This window comes from Mustela erminea, chromosome 7 (assembly GCF_009829155.1).
Source record: "Mustela erminea isolate mMusErm1 chromosome 7, mMusErm1.Pri, whole genome shotgun sequence".
NCBI lineage: Eukaryota > Metazoa > Chordata > Mammalia > Carnivora > Mustelidae > Mustela > Mustela erminea.
In genome coordinates this window covers 102,458,839-102,473,516 of record NC_045620.1, presented here as the reverse complement: position 1 = coordinate 102,473,516, position 14,678 = coordinate 102,458,839, and the positions used below count along the sequence as shown (strand labels likewise).

The 14,678-nt window shown below is 38.4% G+C and overlaps 1 protein-coding gene across 4 annotated transcripts in view; it reads right to left on the bottom strand.

The window, feature by feature from the left end:
- The window catches only part of RMND5A (required for meiotic nuclear division 5 homolog A), a 62,843-nt gene that overhangs the window by 13,730 nt on the left and 34,435 nt on the right, over window positions 1-14,678 (bottom strand). For all 4 annotated transcript variants that reach the window (XM_032352699.1, XM_032352700.1, XM_032352701.1 and 1 more), the window contains exons 3-4: window positions 12,250-12,384; window positions 10,602-10,702 (exon numbers count right to left, since the gene is read on the bottom strand). In XM_032352699.1, the coding sequence (XP_032208590.1) occupies window positions 10,602-10,702; window positions 12,250-12,384 (236 nt within the window). The remainder of the gene's footprint in view (window positions 1-10,601; window positions 10,703-12,249; window positions 12,385-14,678) is intronic.

Genomic DNA, 14,678 nt, shown 5'->3' with positions numbered 1-14,678 from the left:
ACTTAAAGCATTATACCCTCTAGCTCCATCCATGTCGTCACACAAGGCAAGATTTCATTCATTCTTTTTATGGCCGAATAATATTCCATTATGAATATATACCACATCTTCTTTATCTATTCATCTATCAACAGACACTTGGACCAAGGAGTACATTTAAATCAGGTTACTTACCAAAAGTTCATCCCACTCCCTCTCATTCATAAAAGCAGGAGTATGTTTTCCTACTAACAAGTAAGGAGAGGCAGCAAGCTTTTTCTTTTTTGTTTTTGATATTAAATACATGTGTAAGATAGAGCAAAAGAAGGGAGCTAACAGAGTAACTACAAATTTTAATAAACAGAGAAAGCCAGCAAAGAAAGGGCAAAGTCCTTAAGTGGGTAATTCACAGAGGAAGAAAATCTATTTCACCTTTCCTAGACAGATTTTCAGGATATGATATTACAGGGGGGGGAAGTTACGATATGCAGAAAAAATTAACTTCAAGTTGCCAGAATTTTTCACAGTAATGACTCCAGAGAAGCTGGATTGCACACATTATTTACCAACTGCTATGGCACAGACTACAACAACTGAACAGGGCACCAACTATTAGAGCAGCACCAGGAAGCTAGAAACAACGGGAGGGCACACTGCTGAGTAATAGCTAACAGCCATGCAGAGGACAGTGATTTAACATACAGCCTATGCTGTCCTATGTTTTCTAAATTTTCTACAATGAACATATATTACTTTTATAATTAAGAAGGTAATGATTTTTAAGCAAATGCAAAAGTAAACAAAAGTTCTTCCTTTTTTTTCATTGGAGCTTACTGAGTAATTGCAAATTACATTTCCTAAAAGTAATTCAAGCCAAGAATTATGAATTTAAGCTCTGCAAACTCTAGCTATATGTAACCCCTTTAACTTGCAGAGTTTACTTAGACAATGCAGTTCCTAATTCATCACTTATTTTTACCCACCTTCAAATTTAGCTATAAACAAGGCTACAAAATAATCGGAAAAAACTAACACGGCTAGTTCCTGACCTCCACCCCCACCATGAGAATTTTAGGAAAGTAAACAGATTATTTCATCACAAAAAGGAGTTGGAGGAGTATGGGGAGAATGCAAAATCCAAATTCAAGAATATAAGTTATCATGTGTTTCTTAAATCATATTTCTTGACTTTCTATCCTTAAACAATGAATTATCTTCACTGAACTTCTGAATATTACACTAAGCCTAAATCTCACAAAGCAAGGGATTAGATTAACGATTTCTAAGCTTCTCCCTTTCTGGCAAAGTGTCATCTTCTAAACTAAGGATCTCTGCCCCCAAACATGTAAGCACATGTAAATAAGGACTAAGGGAAAAACCTGGTGTTATGGCACCTCTCCCTCATACTCCAAGACTGTACCCCCAGGTACCCAATTCGTTGGCCACAGCCAACTGGCGAGGTAAACATGGATTTTAAAGTCACACTCTTGGGGCGCCTGGGTGGCTCAATGGCTTAAGCCTCTGCCTTCGGCTCAGGTCATGATCTCAGAGTCCTGGGATCGAGCCCTGCATTGGGCTCTCTGCTCAGCGGGGAGCCTGCTTCCTCCTCTCTCTCTCTGCCTACCTCTCCGCCTACTTGTGATCTCTGTCAAATAAATACATACATACATACATACATACATACATACATACATAACTGTTGCCTATAAGCAGTTCATCTATCCCTTATATCCTTTCTGATCACTTCACAATCCTGTATCTTTTGTTCTTTCAGTTCTTGATGGTTGCCTTCCTGACAATCATAACACCTGCCTTAACTGGTCTTTGAAACCTGGGTACAAATTTCGCAGCAGCATTTTTATTCACACCAGCAGCCTCCCCAGGGAGCTAAACATTAGTCAATTCGTGATGACTTCTGAAATGATGAAACCATCTTTGGCAGTAAAGTTCTTCACTCTCCTTGTAATCACTGTTTTCTTTCAAGGAGGCAACTAACTTCAACACAATCTGAATGTTAGCCAAACTGATGGAGGCTTTTTTTTTTCTTAAACAATCTTCAATCCAAACTAGTAGTAAATGTTCTGTTTACATCACAGGCAGCTTTCTGTTCCTTGTGCAATTTAAATTAAAAGATGTCAAAGTGCCTCTACCTTGGTTTTTATATTCATTGGGCTTTTTCAATATGGCTTATATCATAACTTCATGTAGGTCTACGTCTCATCCTAGTTTCACCCGACCACTGTCATTTTCCAAATCTTTCTAATCACATTCAATTTCACTTCTAGCAATTCATCTTTGTTGACCAAGCTCCTCTTTCAACTATCCATTTCTGTAATATATTGTGGGTTCACCTCTAGGAGATGAGCAGGCAAGACAACTACACACTTGTTGTCTGAGGGTAACAGGTGCTCAGTGACCAATCATGGACAGACCCGGAAAAAAGTGATGTGGTTGGCTGAGAGCATGATGCACATCTGTTATTTAGGCAGTGATCTGTGGACCCCAAAGCTGGGAGGACACTTGTAGTTTATGCAATTACCTACAGTTAATATACTGTGGTAACTGAAACCTGAACCTTTTTGTTGGGGGGAACTAGTATTATTTACCTCAAATGTGGTAAATGAAATCCAGGCATACTGAAATTGTACAGAGACGAAAATCCATAAGCTCAAGAGAGAAGACAGAGGGGGAGAAAGAACATTTCACAGGGAGAAGGTTACTCTCTAGACACCAGGAAGGCCCAGAGCAGCATCACAGAGACAGATGCAATGACTGAGGAACTCAGCAAGTCCATGTGTCCATGGCACCACTCTTAAAGAATAAGAAAGAAAACCAGATTAGTTTTCTTTTTCTCACCAAGATCCCTGTCCCTCCACTTTTCTTTCTGAGAGGAAGAGAGCTCGGATGGAAAACCAAGAGGTTTATGCCAGGAGGGGAAGTTATGCAACAGAAGGGTGGGTGTCGAGGGAGAAAGCAATGGTTGGCCAACAGGATGATCTAGAGGCGTTTGTCATGTGGTGTGAAGAATTACAGGAGGAAAATAGCCATGCTGAGAATAGAACGGAGATAGAGGCACTGGCCAAGAAAAACACACACAACACATACAGATAACCTGATCTAGAAACTTTCATAACCACTGAGTGACGTGTCCAGGTGAATTAAAGCTAGTCTAGATAGAAGACCTGTTTGCTTTATGACATTAGAAGCCATGATTCTACCTCCCAATGTAGGGGCTGGTTAATTTTTACAAAAGCAAAATCAGACAAAAAGTGAGCAGTTGAGAACAGAGTTGAAAACCTCAAGGCCCAGGCTCAATTACCACATTTTTAAAACATTCCTAAATAATCTCTCCCATCCACAGAACTCTAGATGTCCTTTCTCTGAACTTCTCACATGACTCATCTCACAATCTACTTGATAGGACAGCTTCTGGTCTTCTATATGGCAGGCACTCAGGCTTGCTCATCTTGGCACACCCCTTCCTTTGAAGGGGGAATACTGACAAAGAGTACAGGTTAGTAGAATCAACTATGCATGGACTTCAGTCTCAGCTCTGCAGTGTGAATTTGGGCAATGTGTTACTCAATTCTCTAAAATCTGTTTCCTTACTGTAAAATGGGGGGACCTCAAAAGGGTTGTGGGCATCAAATGAGGGTGCTAGTTTAAAGCACTGAGCATGGGGACAAGCACAAACAGATATTCAATAAGCTGCTTAATTTGTATTTACTGAAGGGATGAACTCTAATGGTTCTTCAAAGTCATTATTTTTAATAAGAAATTTATACATAAAATACAAGAATTATTTGGGCACTTCCATGTAATATTCAGTGCTCTTCTGATTTTTATAGGACCAACTGTGTGAGAATACGATGATATGCATTTAATTGTCTTCAAAAAATTGTCAGGTTTTATTTATTTATTTGACAGGGAGGGACAGAGAGAGCACAAGCCGGGGGGGGGGGGGGCAGGCAGAGGGAGAAGCAGGCTCCAAGAAGCCTGACAAGGGACTCGATCCTAGGACCCTGGGATCATGACCTGACCTGAAGGCAGATGCCTAACCGATGGAGCCATCCAGGTGTCCCAAAATTTGTCAAGTTTTTGTAGCTAGAAGTTCACACTGAATATTTGGGTATTTAATTCGCTGAGCAGGAATAAAGGGTAGAAGACAGTCACAGGCTTAATTAAACTGGTACTAACCAAATCCAAATAGTACAAGCACAGGAAACTACGAAAGCGTGAAATATAACTGGCCCCCAAAACTTAACCCGCTGTCTATAAAGCAACAGAAGACACATGACCAAGACACATAAAAAACTAGTGGAAATATTAAGGAATAGAGTGCTGTATTCTGGATAATGGCATTTCCAGAAGAAAACTTATAATTTTTAATTTTTAAAAGAAAACAACTAGCATGATACCACAACCAACAAGTTAACTAAAACATTCAAATGAATTATAACATCACTGTCTTTTTTTTTTTTAATTCTGCTCCCAAATATCCAATGTGTCCAATGAGAGCACCATCATTTTAGAACTATTTCTTGTTTAAAGAAACACTGTAGGAAGGTCACTAATGTCACAATTACCTCTGTTCACTGCATTCTCTAATAAAGAGATCTTTTGTGCCTCTTCCGTAAAAAGACCTCAAAACAATACTACTGACTTTGGTGACTAAGTTAGAAGCAACCCACATCCACACAATTATCCCACAAAGCATTAAGCATTAATTATCTTAACTGCCAGGCCTCTGAAAAGACTTGGCATATTGTTAGCTCCATATTTAGAATTCCCATGTTATTCCAAAAATAATTAAAACAAGATCCCACCTCCACAGTTAGCTGTTGTCCCGCAGGAACCTAGCTGACAGCCTCATCTGTTTACCCCTCTCCTCTCATAATTTTGCCAATCTGGGTCGGTGTCTATTTCTGGTAATAATGAAATAAAAATACCTCTTGTCAATGCCCACAGATACTCCACTACAACCTTTCACTGTATTTTAAAGGGTTCACAAATATATTCTTTTTCTGGTCTCCTTTAGGGGCATATTCAGGGAGGAGGGGGAATTCTGGGAAATGAATGACGTTTCTTTACTCCACAGATGTGGACTTAGCTGAATGTTACTGGTGACCAAGTCAAGTGCTTAAAAAATTCAGAGAACGGCAAAAAATGACAAAAATCAAAGTTCAGCCAAAAGAGTTAGAATCCTGTAACTTTGCTTTAGAGACCAAAAAAGAATGGCTAACATTTCATTTCGGAGATATTTTCAAATGGCAGTTTCTCAGGTACGGATTGAGTCCATCACTGGAACTACAAACATTTTACTCACCTCAGAACTGGTGTGAATCTCTGTTCTTCTTACATACTATTTTAAAAACAACACAGACTATAGTATTACACCTTTGGGTCTACTTAAGAAAACAACACACATGCATTTCTAACCTGAGCCTCTCAGTAGTGCAGCATCCAGTAAGAGTCTCTAACAGCTTTATGAGGCAAGGGGCCGCCATACTGGACAGCGCAGGTCTACACATTAGTGTTGTTGTTGTTTTTTATTTAATAAAAAGTACTTAAATATGGGGCACCTATGGGCTCAGTCAGTTAAGTATCTGACTCTTGATATCGGCTCAGGTCATGATCTCAGGGTTGTGGGATCAAGCCCCGAGTCAGGCTCTGCACTGGGTGCAGAGTTGGCTTGGGATTCTCTCTCCCACTCCCCCAACTCACATACTAAAATAAAATAAATAAATCTTTTTGCAAAAAAGTACTTAAATATGACATGCATTATTTACCGCTAATTTCCTACCATAAACCCAAAAGGTTTTACGACCTAAATCAACCTAAAAAAGAGATCAGCACTTTACAAACCAACTCCAGACTTTTTCCTTTTGGTTCCCATTCCTGGCCTACTTCAGCTCCTTATTCTTTTAAACACTTAACCTCAGGGACAGTTGGTTTCATTTTGCTCTTCTTTTTAAGAAGATTCCCAATTCCTCTACAGTTACGGTTCACCCACTCATTTTCAATATGCTCAAGTCCTTGGTGAGGATAAACCCTACTCCTCCTGAAGAATACCTATTGTGTTAGAACTGTATATAAACTTTTGCTAGCAATAAACACAAAACAGATAACAGAAAATGATATTATCACCCTATGTATTTCTTCCCTTTTGGCCTTTATAGTCCACTGAGCTTTCTTTTGTATCCTTTCCACTGGGTACTTCTCTCCATTTTTAATCAGCTTCTTTTTAATACTGGAGCTCCTTCTCCACCACACTTAGTGAATGGGCACCGCGAGTTAAAAATGTATGCCTCAACTTACCTCTTCTGCCTTTTCAGAATTAACAACTGAACAAAACAAAACAAAATGAACAAAAACAAAAACTTAGACTCTGGGAAATAATCCAACTTGTTCAAAACTTTGATTACTTTTCTCCAATGGTGTATCTATTGGAGCCTTCTTTCTTCTGTGGTTCTATGTGGCTATTAAAAAAATGCCTGAGTCAGCAAGACTGCCCACCTACTGGAAGCCAAAACTAAAAACAAAAAAACAGACAGCTTAATCACTGTCACTCTCATTTCCAGTGACAGTCAAGGCTCTCTGATCAGGTACCACAGCTTGCTCCCTTCATCTTCATTTTCTAAAACCTTTCTACATATATAAACTGTGTTTTCTTCGCTGATACTACAATTTCTTTAAGTCTGGCAAACATTCTCTTCTCCTAAGATCCAACATTCACACCACAAAGAGACCACAGTACAATGGAAAGCTCATGCCACATCCCTCTGTGGTTTTTATTTCTAGCCCCCCACCCCACCCCAGTCACCCAGTCACTAGGCTTGGAGATGGGAGTCCTCTCATTTTTCAATAGCCTGCCTGATACCGTTCATGGCCTGTCTAATCTAAAATCCTTCTGTGGTCTAAACTAACAAGATTATCTCTATCTCCTCTGAAAAATTATTTTAATGTCACTCTCTTTCTCATAACCATTCAGTCATCTTCTATTCCCTCAGAGCATTCTACCAAGGCTTTCCAAACAGGAGTGCTAGGAGGCCCCTGGGCCTGCTTCTCAGTGTTGAAAAACCACGTTTCCAAGTCTGCAAGCCAGATCCTAGGCTATGGCAAATCCACCAAGATAATACTACTCTTTGAAACACCTTTAGGAAGGCAACCAACTGGCTTCTCCTGAAGATAGAGAGCACTTTCAAAATGTCAGTAATGGCACATGTCTACAAAGACATAATAATTTATCTTTATTCTCTCATTGAACTAGTTACTTTTGGCTTTACAGTTCTATCTACCCATGAAGGACGGGGGTCATGTCTGTTCCAAGTTCTTCTTCAAACTATTCCACCATTTATTGAAGTATGGAATAAGCTATCTAAGTATGTACCACACTAGGTGCCAAGAAGAACTGAAAAAATAGATAATGCAATCTGGATGAGAAGAAAAATCTGTACACAAACTCAGAAATATAAGGGGCAGGAACAAAAGAGTAGGCTGTGTCCTAACTAGATCTGTGTATATAATTAGCTGTTCTGCCACTTCTCTCTGCCTTAACACCATTCTTTTCTGCCTTCTTTCCACTGTCTACTACTTGTAAATGATAGTTAATGCTCTCCAAAGTTCTCCCATGGCCTCTCTCCATACCAATTTCTATGGTTGGCCCCTGCCTCCTTAACGGCCTAGCCTGCCTTGTGGAACTGCTGCAGCCCCTCCTGGGGGTTCCAGGATCTGCCTCCCAGGATGTGTCAGCAGAAGGTGCCAAACAAGTGAAAGATACTCTCTGCCTTGTATCTGACCCAGAATTCTCCAAACTGATGTCCCATATTTTTCAACTTTGGTTACAAGCTGAATGAAGTGAATTCTCTATACCTTGCACATTAAGGATACTGAGGAAATACCTGCTTTGTATCTACCAGTAATGGGCAAGAACTGGAAAAGTCTGAGTTGCTGTAAGAGACATTTCTATTAAGCTATCATTTCAAAACGTTGGTTCTGTAGAACTCCAATTTTGTGGGTTTTAGTGTTTGGGGGAATGGGAACAAGAATAAAAATTCTTTGGTCAAATACACATGGGAATCAAGAGTTTGGCCAAGTTAAATGAGTCTCTTTAGGATTGCTGATGAACCCTGGAATGTGCTAAAGTCTCTTGGAGAAGAACATTCAGGGGACATCATGTGAAGCATTTTTCATGTGACCTTTTGATTCCATATCCTTTTCTTCCACAAAGCACTTCCAGGCCTCGATCCCTCCTCTGTAAAATGAGTACTTATTTCATAGGGTTATAATGAGGATTTAATAAGTTAATACATGTAAAATGATGAGAACAATGCTAAGTACATAATAAGCACTCAAGAAGAGTTGACTATAACTGCCACTACATTTCCCATGCTGACACTATTTAATATGCCAATATTCCCACTTTTTTTCAAAAACTGAAAAAGTGTTATAAATTTTCTTCATTCCAGAGCCCCACATCGGGCTCTCTGCTCTGCGAGGAGCCTGCTTCCTCCTCTCTGCCTGCCTCTCTGCCTACTTGTGATCTCTGTCTGTCAAATAAATACAATAAAATCTTAAAAATAAATAAATAAATAAATTTTCTTCATTCCAAAAGGAAAAAGCCTTGAGTACTTTGAGAGCTGAGGTGGTCTAAATGCTCAGCACAGTCTCTGGCACATAATAAGTACTCAATAAAAGTTTGATGAGCCTGAGAAATTGTGGATAAATGACTATTACCTTGAACAGCTCAAATATATTTCCAAATCACTACAAACTACTGGGAAACCCATACATTTCTCTGTTTAGGATCCCTCACTCTTCTCTATAGATGTTTAATCGTATAGGTGAATATGAAAATAGATAGAAGAGTGGTTGGTTGCCATATTCTGTTTAAGAGTTATCAGTGGTACTTGGCAGAATTTAATCCCCCAAAGTACGTCAAAATCTAACATCTGTTAACAAAATAAAATAAAATAAAAAAACTGTAAAGGTAATGTGCATCATACACAATGATACTACTATTTGAGGTTTTGTTTAAAATTAACATATAATGTATTATTAGCCCCAGGGGTACAGGTCTGTGAATCACCAGGTTTACACATTTCACAGCACTCACCATAGCACATACCCTCCCCAATGTCCATAAGCCAGCCACCCTATCCCTCCCCCCGCTCCCCCCAGCAACCCTCAGTTTGTTTCCTGAGATTAAGAGTCTCTTGCGGTTTGTCTCCGATTTGTCTCCCTCTCCGGTCCCATCTTGTTTCATTTTTTCCCCTCCCTTCCCCCCACGACCCCCCACCTCTCCTCTCAAATTCCTCTTATCAAAGAGATCATATGGTAACTGCCTTTCTCTGACTGACTTATTTCATTTAGCATAGTATCCTCTAGTTCCATCCACATATTTGACATCTTTTAAAGCTACAGTACCTACTTGTCTCACCTTTATAATTTATACAGGAATTTATCATTTATAAACTTATACAGGAATCTATCTCTCCATGTTCATCTGAGTTAGTTTCAGAACTTTGAAAACTTTTTAAGAAGTGATAAATGATCAGAAAGAAACTAAGCTACGAAGAATTAAATCGGTTAATGGAAGAAAAAATTGGTGCATTTTATAAAAATCAACAAGGATCTTCCCAACTATTTTTTTTCCAGAAAACAATGATCTCAAATACTTCTAATTTTAAAATACCAGAATTCTATCGCTAGAACCTCACACCAGTGTCACTATTCCTATCACCCAGTTTCTTTCCTTTATTTTATGAGTTTCTCTTTCTTTCTTCTTTAAAACCTGGTAATCCTCACATTAAAAAATTCTAGGACAGGGGTCGGCAAATTATGGCCAAGATCCAAATATGGCTTGCTGCCCATTTTATACACCAGATGGCCAACATGGGTTTTTTGGGTTTTGTTGTTGTTTTGTTTTGTTTTTTTACATTTTTAAAGGGCTACAAAATAAATCAAAGAAGAATATGCGGCAGAGATCCTATGTGGCTCACAAAACCCAAAATATTTACTCTGGCCTTTTACAAAAAACTCTGCCGATCCTGCTCTAGGGTACCACAGTTTACTCAGTAATTCAAGATAATTCATAATAATAGCAAGTTCATAATGCATCATTACATTTTACAGTGACAACTAGCACAAAACTCCTTCATAACAATATTTGCAGTCTTCATGCATATCATTTAGTTCCAATAACCAATTAAGTTGTTTTTTTAAAATGCTAGCATAGAACCCCACAAAGTACGGAAGTTCAAGTATCAAACTCAGACCACCCGAATGATAGTACTTCCCGTTATAATGCTAGTCTAAAGTAGTAGAATAAGCTTGGATATAGGAAACCTCTTTCCTCTCTTGGGAACTCAGATCAACTGATAAAGAAAGCTCAAACCATTTTCTCCTATTTGTACATCCTCCATTCTTACTTAGTTAAAAGGAAGAAAATATTTCTCCCTTGCTTTTCTCTGAAGTCTCTGAAAGTGAGTGGTATAGATTTATGTACATATGTACGTACGCATATATATGTGTATCTCAAAATCTCAAATGTATTTTCTAATTAGGTTTTCTTATAAAGAGTTCTCCCCAAATACTCAAAAGAAAACAAACACAGAACTTACTCCAGAGCAGGTCTCAGAACTCTGACTTTTAATGCTTCTAATATTCGATTTAACTCCACAAATGGTTCTTTCTGACTTGGGTCTACAGAAAGACCAGATTCCTGAAAAAAATAGAATGATCTTTTGTTAGCAGTAATAAGGTAAAGAGATATGGTAAAAACATATTCTAAATTATAAAATATGGGTTGGATATGGGTTGAGCCATTAAAAATAATTTTTTAACATGTATTTCTATGGTACAGACTAATGACTGAGCCCTACCATCATTCTTTCCAATAGCAATAGAATCCTTATGTATTCCATACAAAGTTAAGTACGTAACCGTATGGAATAAAGCTGTGTATGACTTTGTGAGAGTAAATTCTGGGCAGTGAAACATAAACATGTACTCTTAGCCCCTTTCTGGAATACCAAAAGGTGCAGCTAGATTTCTGGCTGCTGTCCTGGATCATAAGGACAGTGGACACCTAAGGAACAGCAGAGCTACAAGGAAGCTAGGGCCCTGAAAGCCTCCTGCAGCACAGCTACTATATATGCTATGAATGGCTCACCACCACCTATTTCTTTGCAAGAGAAACAAACTTTTTTTTTTTTTTTTTAAAGTCACTGGTATTTTGGGTCTTTGTTACTTATAAATAAACTTAATCCTAATTGACATAACTCCTTTCAGGAAATTTACAAGGAAACATACAAAATTCGGTAAGGTACAGAGAAAGACCTGAGTTACTGTTTTTCTGAATTGTTTAAAATAGAAGGTGTGCCTGGCTGGCTCAGTTGGTAGAGCATTCAACTCTTGATCTTGGGGTTGTGAGTTTGAGACCCACACTGGCTATACAGAGATTACATAAAAATAAAATATTTTAAAAAATAAAAAATAAAATAAAATAGAAAAGGCTTAAAGGTTTGGTTTACAGATTAGCTTTAAACTATTTTATCTTTATAGTCCTTCATTCTTCTAAATGGAAAACACAATAGTTCATGGTGGCTTAGAACAGAGTCTGAGGATGTCAATTTGGGACTGAATCCTAGTTCCTTCGCTAAGGAACCTGTATGGTCTTGGGCGAAACCACTTCTCCAGACCTCAGCTTCCTTATCTACAGAATGGAAGAAATTTCTAGCAACTTCTACCTCACAGGATTGTGGTGAGGAATAAAGGCAGGGATTGGCTTGTGGACTCAATACACGGTAGCTGCCCCCATTACGACTAGGTGATCCTGGTAAACTATTCTGAGATCCCTAAGCTCATGTCTACTAGCAATAAAAGACAAAAGCTGCTCACCTTCAGTAAATTTTAATTTAAAACTCATTTGATACACAAAATGCTACAATTTGGGCCAGATTCTTTTCTTCTCTGCTATCCTACCCTCCCTATTTAAAAGAGGAAATGGAGAGAGTAGTATCACTTTTGACCCCTTGGTTGATGAGCTGGGATCAATGTGATAGGGCAGGAATAAGGAAAAAACAATTCAAATAAGAAGTTTTAGGACTGTCGTTTTCACCAATTAAAAAAAAAAAAAAGACCTCCTAGTAAAATGAGGTCAGGATACTTAAAATATTAAAAATCTATCCACAGCCAGAAGAAGATTCAAAGACTCCAAGGAACCCCGTCGTTTCTGTTTCATCTCCTCACATGCCGGCACACAGTTACCTGGCAGAGCTCTTCAGCTACATCCAGCATTCCTTGTCGAAAGAAGTGCTCCACCATCACCTCATTGAGAAGCCTCTGACTGTCTGCCTGCCAGCAGCCATCTATTCCCACACTGCTAATGTCAGAATCAAAATTCTGAAAGAAAAAAAAAGAAAAAAGAAAAAAGAAAATGATTCATGAGTTGACTAGGATATATCACTTCATATGATTTTCACCCAACCTAACAGAAAAAGTGCCCTTTGTTTCACTCAAATATCCACAGTAAGGACCCAATTCAAATCATCTGCAGCCTATGAAAGAAGTTGTTTTTCCACTGCTCTTTTCTAAAACTTATCACTCTCATTGATTGATCATTGTTAGAAGAGTAAAGGAGTACATTTTCAGAGGGTATTTTGGGAAAATATATACACTGAATGATTTCTGTGAATAAATTGGTTTCTACACAATACAGTAATATTTTCAGGTGTACAGTGCTACCTATAAAAACATATTCAATGCAGCACTGTCTAACTGGAAAAGAGAGAAAACCCCTACGTCCAACATAGGATTAAATAATCAAGGCACAGCCCAACAACCATCATGCCAAGGTAGAGGTTGGGGGTGGGAGACTGGCCAGGTAATTAGGAGAGCAGGCTCTGAGGCTAATCTACCTGGGTTTGAATCCTGGTTCTCTAACTAGCTCTGTGATCTTGGCCAAATCAGTCAAGGTCTTTGAGACTTACCTTCCTTATCTTAAGTGGAGAAAATAACAATACCTTCCTATTATGGGCTGCATCTTAAAATTCCCATGTTGAAGTCCTAATTCCCAGTACCTCATTAAAGTAATATGAGGTCATTATGGTGGGCCCTAATCCAACAGGACTGGTATCCTTATAAAAAGAGAAAATTAGGACACAGTAAGTACAGAAGAAAGACCCATGTGTTATGGACTGAATATCTATATGTAATCCCCCCCTCCCCCCACACACACTCTTCAAATTCCTACGCTGAAGCCCTAACCACCAATGTGGCCATATTTGGAGATGGTCTGTGAGGAGGAGATAAAGGTTAAATGAAGCCATAAAGGTGTGGCCCTAATCCAGTAGTGCCCATGCTCTTATAAGACAAGAGAAAAACACCAGAGTGTTCTCTCTCTCTCTATCCTGTAAGGACACAGTGAGAAAGCAGTCATTTATAAGCCAGGAAGGAGGTTGTCTGCCCTCAATAGGAAATGAATTGGCCAGCACCTTGATCTTGGACTTCCCAACCTCCAGAACTGTGCAAAAAATAAGTTTCTATTATTTAAACAACCTATGGTATTTTGTTTTGGCAGCTCAAACAGACTAAGACCCCATGTGAAGATACCAGAAGATGGTTATCTACCAGACAAGAAGACAGACCTCAGAAGAAACCAACCCTGCCAACACCTTGATCTTGAACTTCTAATCTCCACAGCTGTGGAGAAATAAAGGTCTGTTTAAGCCACCCAGTCTGTGGCATTTTGTTATAGCAGCCCTAGCAAATTAATATACTCCTTTATTGGTTAAATGAAATGGTAGTTGCTACTATTCTAATATTACTATTCATAAGGAAAAAGTGAGGTTCATTATTATATATCTACTAATATGGAAAAATGGCCATGACATTTTCAGTGAAAAAAAGTTAAGTTTTACAAAATTATGACCCCATTTTTGTTTTTTTAAAAAGGGAACACTTGCAATGGTTAGGAGAAAATCCAAAAGAATATACATTAAAGTATTAACAGAGATTATCACTGGAGATTACCACTTTCCACATAAGGAGTAAATATTTCTTTTATGATAAACTAGATTTTTTTAAAAACACCTATGTAAAGAGTTCCAATTTGGGTAGAGTATGTAAGCACATTCCACCTTATCTGTCCCACTGAATGCAGTTATAAAATCAGGACAGAATGAAGGCAGCAGCAGCTATTTGAGGTCACTTAAAAAGTGATTATAGATCTTCCTCTACTTATGATGGGGTTAAATCCTGGTAAATATAATGTAAACTGAAAATAACATAAACTGAAAATGCATTTAATATAGCTACCCTACTGAACACCCTAGCTTAGCCTAGTCTATCTTAAACATGCTCAGAATGCTTACATTAGCCTACAGTTGGGTAAAAATCATCTAACACAAAACCCTTTTTACAACAAAGTACTGACTATCTCATGTAATCTATTCAATACTGTAATGAAAGTGAAAACCAGAACGGGGATATGAACATAAAATGGTTCTAAGTGTACTGGTTGTCTACCCTTGGAATCACATGGCTGACTGGGAGGTGCAGCTCAGTGCTGCTGCCCAGCATTCACAAGAGTAACAGACACAGTATTGCCAGTCCTGAAAAAGATCAAAATTCAAAATTTCAAGTGCAGTTTCTACCAAATGCATATCGCTTTCACACCATCATAAAAGAAAAGAAAA